The 12313-nt window shown below is 45.3% G+C and overlaps 1 protein-coding gene across 1 annotated transcript in view; it reads right to left on the bottom strand.

The window, feature by feature from the left end:
- Positions 1 to 12313, bottom strand: part of ABCA10 (ATP binding cassette subfamily A member 10) — a 48571-nt gene that overhangs the window by 18311 nt on the left and 17947 nt on the right. Inside the window, exons 14-23 of the mRNA XM_068976296.1 lie at positions 11587 to 11677; positions 10972 to 11111; positions 10113 to 10232; positions 8562 to 8760; positions 6229 to 6395; positions 5325 to 5458; positions 3357 to 3494; positions 1633 to 1734; positions 334 to 501; positions 12 to 125 (exon numbers count right to left, since the gene is read on the bottom strand). Coding sequence (XP_068832397.1) covers positions 12 to 125; positions 334 to 501; positions 1633 to 1734; positions 3357 to 3494; positions 5325 to 5458; positions 6229 to 6395; positions 8562 to 8760; positions 10113 to 10232; positions 10972 to 11111; positions 11587 to 11677 — 1373 coding nt within the window. The remainder of the gene's footprint in view (positions 1 to 11; positions 126 to 333; positions 502 to 1632; positions 1735 to 3356; positions 3495 to 5324; positions 5459 to 6228; positions 6396 to 8561; positions 8761 to 10112; positions 10233 to 10971; positions 11112 to 11586; positions 11678 to 12313) is intronic.

Below are 12313 nucleotides of genomic sequence, written 5' to 3'. Positions count from 1 at the left end.
CAGGTACTTACAAGAAAAAAGCTGAGAGCCCAAAAGCCGTTGTTTTTCCTTCCCGTGGGAAAGAGGAATGAAATCACGTATGCGAGGAGTGTGAGACACGCTGCACAGCCAGCCACACAAATCACCTGAGCACACAGGGTGAACAGCAAGGTCAGAGACGGGGCCACGGACGGGGAGGGGGCGGGCAGAGGATCGGATCCCAGGTCCCAGAGGTGTCAAAGGCAATTTCCTTGCACATGCCTTTTGTTAAGGACAAAGTGTTAACGAACATGAATTGTTTTGTTTTGATTCTATTATTGTATTTGGGGAGTTTGGGGGAACATGATCACTTACCAGAGCAAACAGGAATTCTAGTACAATTGAGGATTCCAAAAATATGTAGTACATTAAATGTACTGAAACAACAATTCCAAAATAAAATGGGACGTCCACCAGGGCCTGTCCACACCAGTACGCTGAAGGACAGAGGCCTGAGACCCATAGCTGAGACTGGGCTTTTTGCTGGTGAAGAAACAGAAGGGACACGGGTGAGGCTGAGATCTTGAGTAGAAGAGGTATTTTGTTTCTGTGAAAATGTTAAATTTTAGTAAATTTTAGAAGGAGTATGCCGCAGCAGCTACTTTTTGTGTGTGAAAAGTCTATGTTCTTTTATATAGCAAATCTGACCTTCAGGAATTTGCTAAAGCCTGGGTTTGGGAAGCAGGCCACAGGGCAACTAAAACACTAATACTATCCCAAAGAAAACAGTGTGTCTCCCAGGTGCTGCTAGTGGTAAAGAATCCACCTGCCTTGCAGAGATGCAGGTTCGGTCCCTGGATGGGGAAGATCCCTCGGAGGAGGAATGACAGCCCGCTCCAGTGTGCTTGCCTGGGAAACCCCCTGGACCGAGGACCACAGCAGACCACAGTCCGTGGGGTCGCAATAGTCAGGCATGACTGGGCACAGATGGCACGTGGCCAGAAAGAGCATTTTCCAAAATCCCTGCCATCCCACTGGGGCGGGAGGATGGGGTCACCACTGGCCCTGCAGGAAGCGTCTGACCCGTGCCCAGAGCCGATTCAAAGCCCCCTTTACAAGAATGGAGTGGAAAAAATCAGGAAATGTGACATATCTTATATTTCACACTAAAAAATTCCCTTTAGAATGGTAGATTAACTACACACAGTCGAAAAGTAGCACATTTCACCTCTGAAGCTGATGTGAAGTGATTCCCTTGTTAGAGATGTGTGTGTGTTTGGCCATGCTGGGTCTTGGTTGCAGCATGCGAGCTCTTAGTTCCATCATGTGGGATCCAGTTCCCTGATCAGGGATCAAACCTGGGTCCCCTATATTGGGAGTGCACAGTCTTAGCCACTGGACCACCAGCAAAGTCCCTAGGCTGAGTCCCTTTAAAACCAAGGTTACTTTCCTGTGGTCAGTCATGAACTTTCTCACCTCTTTGACATCACGATGAACCATTTAATAAAACGCATACTTGGATTAGAGTAATACAATTCACGGGTAAACATTTTTCTTGAAGGGCTAGCTTGTGTGTCTGGGACAATAAAATTCCAGTTTGCTGAAGTCAGAGAGAATCATCTCTCCACCTCTGCCCACCCTCCATGCGCCCCCTCCCCTCACCCAGCCTCTTACTTTGTAATCGCCGATGCTGCTCATCCCAACGTAAGGAGAAAGGCAGTTTACGACGAGCAGCAAAAGAAAATCCAAAAGGCCGATTGCCCATCTTGGGTCATCCTGCAAGCTCCAAACACATCCATAAGTTACTGCGCTTGTTATCAATCACAGTCAAACACAAGGCTCAAATACATTTAGGGAAAGGGTGAAAACGTCCAAATGGAAGGATATACCTGATTTAGGAAGCAAACAAAGAGCAAACACGCTTGTTACCCGTAAAGGCAGGTTCCACTCCCAGGAACTGCATGGTTTGAAAAGAAATTTAAAATCTGAATTTTGTACGCCTGTGTTAAGAAGACAGACAACAGTTTCTCTTGCATATTTGTATCTGGTGCGTGAGGACTAAGTCGTTTCAGTTGTGTCCGACTCTTGTACGACCCCATGGGCTGTAGCCCGCCAGGCTCCTCTGTCCATGGGATTCTCCAGGCAGGAATACTGGCGTGGATTGCCGTTTCCTCCTCCAGGGGATCTGCCCGAGGCAGGAATCGAACCTGTGTCTTTTACGTCTCCTGCACCGGCAGGAAGGTTCTTTACCACTAGCGCCATACCCTCCACAATCAAACACTTCTGTTAGGAAACATGTGAAGGCTCAGAAGTGGTTATTAAAATCATGTGCGATCAAAAGTTACGCTGCACTCCACAAGATATAGAAGATAAAACAACCAAGACCCCAAAGGACACTGTAATATACAAAGTGACAGAGAGAACACTGAAACTGTACAAAGAATCATAATTTCAGGGTTGGACCATACATTCCACACTTGCTTTAATCAGCAGCTATGAAATGCTCAGTAAATTCCTCCAGGGAAATCTGACAGAAGATTAAGGATTGGGGTTGGAGGCTTCTCTGGGTGTTGTAGGTTTTCCAAGAAAATCTGTTCATGCATTAATTTCAGAATATATGTATTGGGTACCTAAGAAGTGTAAAAAGCTATTCCAGACTATGAACCAAAGAAAGCCCAAATTACTAATACGATCCTTTGACAGTTCTCTGTCATTTCAAATGTTTCCATGTCCTTCAGGATCCTGGCTCTTTCAGGTTCTGTGTCTTAGGGAGCTGGCTGTAATTTCTAACCAGACACCATTTTAGATGGCAAGAGTGCGGCCAGTGGTGAAACACGAGTTGACAGTGTATTAAGTGCGGTAAAAGAATGGAAAACCAGAGCCACACAAAGGGGCGAAAACAGTAGGGAACACTCGACTCCCTAGAATTCTATTATCCATTTACGTGTTTCCATTAAAATTATAAAAATGGTAATGAAGCTAAACATTAAGTGAGCTGAAAGCCTCTTTATCTTCCAGAACAATGGCAAGCATGTATGGAATGCTTGCTCTCCCCTTACAGAACGCAACTCCCTAAGGTGCAATTTTTTTTTTCCCCTGTGCTATGTATGTTGTCTCTCCCGCATTTAGAAGCACCAGGTCGTGGCAGATACTCAAGAAATACTTGCAGAATGAATGAAGACGGTAGATGCCAGGCTGTGTTGCAGGCACCTAATAAATTCACGCAACCCTCACAGCTTCATGTACAGGAGGTGTGAGGACATCCCGCTCTTAGAGGAGAGGCCCAGGAAGCAGGCGGGCTCGCAGGGAGCAGGCTGCACGCTCAGGTACAGGCTCTGGCACCCCTGCCCCTTCCTCCCGGCTGCCCTGCCTCTCACGGAAGTTACCCCTCTACTTACGGGCGGAAACGTGCTTCTCTCCGTCTTAATAAGCTCCGTGACATTAAAGATTCCAAGCAGGGCATTGCTAACAATCCCAATGAGAACAGGAAAACAGTTCATCCTCTTGGTATTGCATGCAACTGAAAATCTGTAATCCTTTAAAAAAAAAAAAAAAAGGCATGCAAATATACGCTCTAAATTCTTGGAGTAAATCTCCTTATTGCAGAGTCTGTAAACTATCGGGTTGGAGTTAGGATAAGAAGGAGACAATTAGCTTTTCCTTGACACTTCTCCCTACTGGAATTGGTACAACAATGCCTTATTTTTGTAATTCAAGTGACTTATTCTATACGTGAAATAAATGGACATTCACGAACATGGAAAGATGTCAAAGATCCAGATTCTAGGTGACAAGGAAAGCCGTAGGACTTGCCTACTATGATTTTGATTTAGAAAATATGTTTCTGAACGTGAGATCATTCTAGATATGGTGAGTTGTGTTTTTATAAAGGAAAAGAGTTTAGAAGATAATTACTAAATGCATTAACATAAATATAATACAGAAAAACGAATGGAATTATGAAGAGAATTTTACCTTCTATGTTACATACTTCAGTAATGTTTGAATTAATCTATTAAACAGTGTTGCTTTTTTTCTGCTTTACTGTGGTATAGAGAAAGTCGCTCAGTTATGTCCGACTCTTTGTGACCCCATGGACTATAGAGTCCATGGGATTCTCCAGGACACAATACTGGAGAGGGTAGCCATTCCCTCCTCCAGGGGATCTTCCCAACTCACGAATCGAGCCCAGGCCTCCCGCTTTGCAGGCAGATTCTTTACCAGCTGAGCTATCAAGGAAGCCTTATTGAGGTGTAATTGGCAAATAAAACTGGAGTTATTTAAGACACTTGAAGTGTGCGTCGCAGTGGGAGTTCCCTGGTGGTCTGGTGGTTAGAACTTGGTGCTCTCCCGGCTCTGGCCCAGGTTCAATCCCTGGTCGGGGAGCTAAGATCCCTTAAGCCACACGGTTCTGCCAATAAATAAATAAAGTGTACATCATGGTGACCTGATATCCATATAACTGTGAAAGGATTCCTCCCATCAAGTTAACTAACACATCCATACTGCATATGTATATATGTGTGTGTGTGTGTGTGTGTGTGTGTGTGTATATTTCATATGTGTATAAACATTTAAATTCTTCATATGTGTATAAAACAGTTAAATTCTTCCTTTAGCAAATTTTAATTACACCATACACTGTTACCAACTACAGTCACAAACTCACATTAAAGCATCGGATATTATTTATCCTATAGCTAAAAGTCGGTACCCTTTTACCAACACCCTCCTATTCTCCCACCTGCCCCTAGCCACCAACTTCTAATCTCTGTTCTATGAGCTTGACGGTCTTTTTTATTTTTTAAGATTCCACTTCTAGGCGGTACCATGCAGTATTTGTCTTTTTCTGTTTGGTTTATTTCACTTACCATAATGTCCTCCAGGTTCATCCATGGTGTCCCAAAAGACACTTTGCTTTTATAATGAATAAAATAATTTTAAACAATTTTATTAATAATAATTATTATTGATTTAAAACGATCCTTTTAAGAATTAAAGAAGGTGGAAAACGTGCCCTGTAGAGGATTAAAATTTCATACCTTCTTCTAAAAGCGGCAAAGCAGTGATCAAGTTATATTGATTATAGAATAATTGAGCTGCTTTTCTATGATTCACAAGTACTTGGATGTGGCAAAAAGCCACGCATGATAAAAAGTACATGGAAGCAAAAAAAAAAAATATTCAGATAGATTATTTCCCTTGGAATTATAATTTGAATTGTTGAATATGTATGTCTCTTAGGCAAATGTACTTAGTGGTAAACAGAAGCAGATCTTCCTTCCTTCCCACTTAAAATAAAATCTATTTAAAAATAAAATTTGGTTTGACAATCTTTTTAAAAAAGTACATGGAAGCAAACGTACCTTGTGGCCACCAGACACGATGATGGCTCCATTGTAGGAAGGGTCATCTGAGCCATTTCGGTTTCTAGCATCATCTACTTCCAAAACGAGATCCTGACGCTTCAGGGACTGCACAACGTCTTCAATACTGGATCCTGAAGAAGGCAGCGCACGAGCAGGAAGGTCAGCGTCGAAGCTGAGACAGCAGGGTCCTCTTCTGCGGAGGAACGGCGCACCGGACCTGGCAGAGGCCCCCACTCACGCTCCCAGCCTGCGCAAGCGCACTCTGCCGCCGGGACCTCAGACTCCAGCCTAGGCTCTCGACCCTCTCCAGGAAGTGTGCATTGCTCTTGCAATTCTTAGTTATTTCCTGAGAAATCTGTGATTCTCACGGAAATAAAACTTTTTATTAGTGAACTGGACAGACTTTCCAGAACTCCGCAGGGTCTGTAGTTACAAAGAATACACATAGAATCCCCCTTCAGGACCCAGACGTGCTTGCTCTGGTGACGCAATCGCTGGCCAGGGGACCCTGGAACAATGCTTACAGCCCTGGTGACCAAGTCACGAGACCGGCCCGGAATCAAGCGAGCCTGGTAGTCTCCATTCTTCCGTTATTCCTCTTGATTCGAAAACAAGTCCTTCAGCTTCCTCCACCTCGAGATGAGGCAGGCTAGACAAGCACTGCTCTCGCCCCTCACGTTGTTGTCAAGACAGGTTTGTCTGCCTCTCAACCTCGCGCTCCTCAAAGTTCTTTGATAGCGACAAGTGAAGGCTACGGACCTCCTTGGTGGGCCAGTGGCTTGGACTCCACGCTCTCACTGCTGAAGGCGTGGGTTCAATCCCTAGTCAGGGAACCAAGAGCCCCCGAGCTGCATGGCACAGCCAAACAAACACTGAGACACACTGAAGGCCTGCTTCTCACCTGTGTTGTTGATGATCAACAGATCGGTCAGAGGAGCTTGAGGCAGCTGTTCCAGAGAAAGGAAGTACATTCCGGGTGAGAACTCCCAGCAATGATCACGGAAAAGCACAGAAAACACGATCCTCTCGCAGACAGTGGGGATTAAAGCAATTCCGAACACCACTAACCTAAGCCAAAGAAAACGAAACCGTGGGTCTAAAGCATGTTCCCTCTGATGAAGTCACAGTCATGCTCTTTAAAGGCCAACCTGCGGAAATTCAACACTCAGATATGCCACTTAGTTGCACAAAATGAAACCCAGAGTGGGATTAATCTGAAAGTGGGCCCACATTTTTGCATGATTCCTATCACGTTGCCAGGTGTCCGAGGGGGTCGGAGGGCCAGCGGAGGTGAGGTCCCGAGGGTTCCTCCGCGGGCGTGCTGGCTGACCAGGACGCGTGGAAGAGTCTACGGGACCTCAGACAGCCTACCTGCAGGGTGCTTTTCAAACACCTCTTGACTCTTGTTGCTTCATCCTTTTCTTCTTTCACTTTTATTTTTTAAATTATAAAAGTCTGACACCACATTTACAGGAGACTTGGGAAATACAAAGTCATCCATAGTTCATTATACATTGCGGTTATTTTTTAGCTAGATAAACTAAGATTTTTAGCTGGGGTTGCAGTATTAAAACTCTCAAAAATGAATAGAATAGACGGAAAAGTAGGATATATTAACAGTAGACCTGAAAAGCTCTATGAACCAACTCAACATAATAACGATTTATCCGATTTAGAAAAGTGTGATGGACTCAGAGGGCCCGTCTCGGGGGTTCCGAAGGGCAAGGAGCCGCGCTTCACACTGCGGCTTCAAGTGTGCCACGAGCAGGATTTCAAGTGAAACCTGACCTTCTGTCCGCTGTTACTTGACATCTATCTTAACCTTGATGAAACTAGATGCAACACTGAATACACCAGCTTCAGATCCTAGAACTCACTCCACCAGCCGCGAGGGAAACACTCCAAGCCGTCTTCCTGATTCGCTAGCAAGTATGTGCATCCACTCTTCAACAATCCCCTTCCTATCAGACCTCAACTCTACCAGCCTCGCAGCTCCGAGAGAAAGAACAACGAAGTCCACCCGAGAGGATTCCCCTCCGGTCTTACCAACGACAAAGAAGACAGACCCGAGGACGGGCCCGAGGTCCCGTTCCAGCCCTCTGGTACCACGGGCGACGTCTCGGCTCACATCACGGGCCGGGCCTCAGCGCTCCTCTGAACCTGCCCCACCCCGCTCCCGGGACCTCCCACACCGAGTTCATCTTTCCTCCCTCCTCCGGGACGCCCCTGCTTCTGGCTCATTCCCGTCATCACCCATCACCATGGTCTCTCTCTCTTCATAAAGAAATAATGAAATTTCCTCCTGACTGCAGTCTCCCTTCAGCTACTGGTCGTAGAAAGAACAGCAGAAACTCCCTCTGTGGTCGAGCACCGCACAAGCGCTATCTGCTTCCAGGCTTTCTCTTCGTAAAACCTGAAGGACTTCCCTTCTGCCAAATGAAACAGATGCTTTGGGTTCTGAGCCGTCAGCCTCCACCGCTTGTCTGCTACCCCTTCCCATTCTCTACTCTTGGCTCAAAGGTGATCATTCCAATGAGACCCACACTGACCCACCTGCTGAGAATGAACCCTAACTCCCTCCCCAGCTTCTTGGTCTACTCTGCTTTGCATAAACTATTATAGAATGTATTTAGTTTCTATATTTCTCATTTTTTACCTTTTCCCCCAATCAGAAGGTAAGCACTACCAGAAGGGCACAGATCTTACTCAGTCAAAGCATGTAGAACAACCGTAGAACGGTTCACAGGCTGCAGTAAAGCTCTGCCGTGCCCTGAGCAAGCAGCACGGGCACTGGGTAGTTACTTGATCGGCGCTTTTCTCCCTGGCAAGATCGTCCGTCTCAAGGCCTTTTCAGTGGTGTTTACTCCTGCAGGACATTACTGCAGGTACTCAAGAGAAACCGATCACATGAACGAAGAAATCAGTAGCCTTATTTTCTGGACATGGGGACCTTTTACGCACATGTGGACGAAAGAGTCTCGAAGAGTCTGATAAGGACTTCCCTGGTGGTGCAGTGATTAAGAACCAACCTTCCAATGCAGAGGGCGCGGGGTCAATCCCAGGTCGGGGAACTAAGATCCCACGTGCCTTGGAGCAACTAAACCCGAGCACTACAGCAGGAGAGTGGCCAGCAGGCCACAGGGAGCGGCCGCGCCCTGCAGCTGGGACCGCACGCCGACGAGCGTGAGTGAATAAATGCTATAAAAATAACAAGACAGAAAGTGAGCTACTCACAAGGACAGGAAGATCTTCCTCTCGTTCCGCAACTTTAAGAAGCGGAGTCTCGCCACCGCACAGACCTGGCGCCTCCACAGAGCTGCGGAGCTGGCGGCCGTTTTCACTCCAGGAAGGGAACGAAGAGCCTGAGGGACGTCAGACTCCGCTCCAGGGTCGGGGGTCACGACGATTCCCGCCGGGGCCCCGACACGGGGATCTGGAAGCATGTGATAAACTGTTACAAGAGGTTACTTTACTTCCAGTTTCTCTTTAGAAACTTTGAGAAATGACGCTAGACTATTGGAAACAACACTTGTAACACATCGGCTGCTGACAGCCGTAACGTTTACATTCAAGTCTTCCCTTTAAACAACGTCCTGGGTGCGGTTTCGGTGCGGGAGTGAGTCAGTCTGCGGGCATGGTTTAGGCGTCCAGAGAAGCATGGCTTCATCTGTATCTGCAGCGAAAGCTCTTCACTGAGGGATTTTTGCAGAGCGAGTCTTACGCAAAAACACCATGATAAATTTCTGCAGCCGAATTTCCTAAAAATTCTCCTCCCTCCTTTGTCTCCTCCAGAGGATCAGTTTATCACCAACAGTTGACATTCAGTGACTTTTTCAAGACACCGTGGGGTTAAGAGAAAGTCCATGAAGACCCCCTGTTTGAGTCCCACCCATGCCACACATGAGCTGTATGATTGCGGCTAATCGCTCAAATGTGTAAATCTCACTTTCTCACCTATGTCATAATAGAAATAAAATCATTTATGGGGATTAAGAACAACAGAATCTTGGGTTTCCCAGGTGGTCCAATGATTAAGAATCTGCCTTGGAATGCAGAGGACACGGGTTCAATCCCCAATCCGAGAAGATCCCACAAGCTTTGGGGCAACTAAGCCTGTGCGCCCCAGAGCCCACGCTTTGCAACAAGAGAAGCCGCCACAAGGAGAAGCCCGTGCCCCACAGCTGGAGAGCAGGCCCCTCTCGCCACTAGAGAAAGCCCACACACAGCACCGAAGACCCAGTGCAGCCACAGATAAATACATACTTTTAAAGAATAAAAATAAAATCAGGTTTAAAAAAAGAATACCAACAGAATCCAACAGTTGAGCACTATGGCTGGCACATAGGAGGCTTTTAAATTCTTCAAATTGTTATTATTACTATAAAGTAAGGGAAGATAACATCTTATTTAATTATCTTCCATGAATATGTTAATTAGAATGAGTTGGTTAGCTAAACAAAAGAACATTCTTGCAGGGAATGCCAAGAAAGAGACAAAACTTGGATTTAGGACGTTAGCAGAGAGCTCCCGAGGGAAGGCGGTGGGCACTGCAGAGGGAAGAGGTTAGATCCGACAGGGGAGGCACACTGTGTCACAAGGAGACGGGTCTGGCCCCAAGCCTGACGACGTTACTGTAAAACATGTACGATACCTTAAAAGGTGGATGGCCCCCTTTATGCCTAATTCACCTTCTAGTTAGAATTCGACAGAAAAATCTATAAATATGAATTAACACATGGTCATTTTCTTTTTCCTTAATTTCCTGCTAGACACACATTTTTATACCTGGCTCATCGATTGCTGATCTGCCTTTTAGGTTCAAGAATACTTCGGTTAGAGTTGTCATGGAAACACCAAAATTCATTATGCCCTGGTCAGAAGAGTTTTCAAGGTCTCTGCAAAGATCTAAAAAGCAAAGTAACAAAACAATGCAATTATTATTGGTAAAGAGTACACTAAAATACTAATTTCTAACAATTACTCAGGATAGATAAATCTGAAAATAATTTCACATTAGAGATGCCAGCAACTCAAGGAAACTTCCCCATTAGGGGTTCTCTCATCCTTGAGATCATTTTTGTTATTTTACTTCTCTATTATAGCTTCATAAACTTCAAAATCTCCATCTCTATGGCCATGTGTGTGTTTGTATCTGTACGTCTATTTAAAAACTCAAAAAGCTTCAAAATAAAAATTCAGGAGGCACGGAATAAACTGAATTTTCCTCTTTGTACTTTCCAAATTTTTTTTATAATCAGTATCTTACATTCATAATTAAAATTATAATTTACCAAGAAACTATAGACCTGCTTGTAAATGTTCTAAAAATAAGGTTTACTGAGCCTAAATCTCAAACAGAAATGAAAGGTTTCTGCCGTTTCAGAAAAGATATATGTCGAAGCTTCGTTTAATGCTGATGAAGCACGCAAACCCGTTTCTCAGTGGCTACATTAAGGGAAACTTAGTTGCTCCCTCATCAAACCATGTCCAGGTAACACACTTCATTACATTAGAAATGGGAGGGAGAGTACTTAAGCACTCTTTAATGTAGAAGCTTCAGAGCACGACTTGGAGAACCGCGGAAGAGGCAGTCCGCATCGTCGTGGGCCGTGGCTGTATTCTATGTGGTCACACAGCCTGTTACCTGGAAACCTGTCTGTTCTCTCCAAGGGCAAAGTATACACAAGCTTTTCTTCACTTTCCGCTGTCAACTTGGCGTCTGAGATGTGCTGTGTGATGAGGGAGGTGATTCTCTCTGTATTGCACCTTTCATTCCTGTGTAAACTAAATTTTCAAAAGAGGCATGAGTCCTTCAAGTTCTTCTCCAATATGACTGCTCACAAAAAGACAGTTTTTGGTTAAACAGTCTGTATATATTATAGGCATATCCTGCTAACATCAGTAACCGGTTCTGACATTCTATGAAGTGGATTTGGAGTACAATTTTAGACTTTTAGAACAAACCGTTTTATTAAAAATGATCGACTGCTTTTAGGGGGACACAGCTGCAGATTTTTCCTATATAAAAATTGCCAAAAATGTTGTATCGAAAGATACAGACATTTTTAGAAATTTGCATGCTTAAAACCAAGGTGTAACCAATAAGAAAATGTTAACAAGATATTTTGTAGTGTCTATTGTAAATCAATCCCCTCCCCAAATGAAGCTGACTTTTCTTACAGTTCTAAGGAATTACAATATGATCACCCCTCATGTGGATACAGTCTTATCAACAACAACGACATCCAGAATACGTTACCTTAAATGATATCCAATACCCCATTTCCGCTTCAGGAACAAAGACGACCCTGCGCACCTGAGCTTCCCATTAGACAGAAACACTTTCCTATCTGAGTAGAAAGAGAGACAGAGTAAATTTTGTAAACTCCTTGTATAGAACATTCTCTCTGGAGACCAAAGCTGGCTGGATTTTTCAGGATGAGTGCAACCTTGGTACCACCGAGCTCCTGGATGCCGCTACTTGACACCAGTCTCCACCTTGTGACTGGCAGTGGTGAGCTGGCACACAGAGGCTTGAGCTGGGCTGATGCACTGGGTCTTGCATTTCAAGGCTCACTCAACGCCACGAGAACCAGGAGCACGCCTCCTAGAAGATGTGATTCGCCTACAGGGGCCGGGGTCACCCAGGGCACCCTCGCAAAGGAAACCCACCCTAAACATTCACTGAAAAGGCTGAGGCTGAAGATGGAGCTCCAAAGCTTTGGCCACCTGATGCCAAGAGCCGACCCACTGGAAAAGACCCTGATGCTGGGAAAGATTGAGGGCAGGAGGAGAAGGGGGCGACAGAGGACGAGATGGCTGGATGGCATCATCGACTCAATGGACATGAATATGAGAAAACTCCAGGAGATAGTGGAGGATGGAAGCCGGGGCGTGCTGCAGTCCATGGGGTCACAAACAGTCGGGCATGACAGCAACCACAACAACAAAAGCCAAAAAAAAACCCTCAAGCCCCAGCTGAACTG

This window comes from Capricornis sumatraensis, chromosome 8 (assembly GCF_032405125.1).
Source record: "Capricornis sumatraensis isolate serow.1 chromosome 8, serow.2, whole genome shotgun sequence".
Lineage (NCBI taxonomy): Eukaryota > Metazoa > Chordata > Mammalia > Artiodactyla > Bovidae > Capricornis > Capricornis sumatraensis.
The sequence above is the reverse complement of the archived record's forward strand: the minus strand, read 5'-3'. Positions and strand labels throughout refer to the sequence as shown.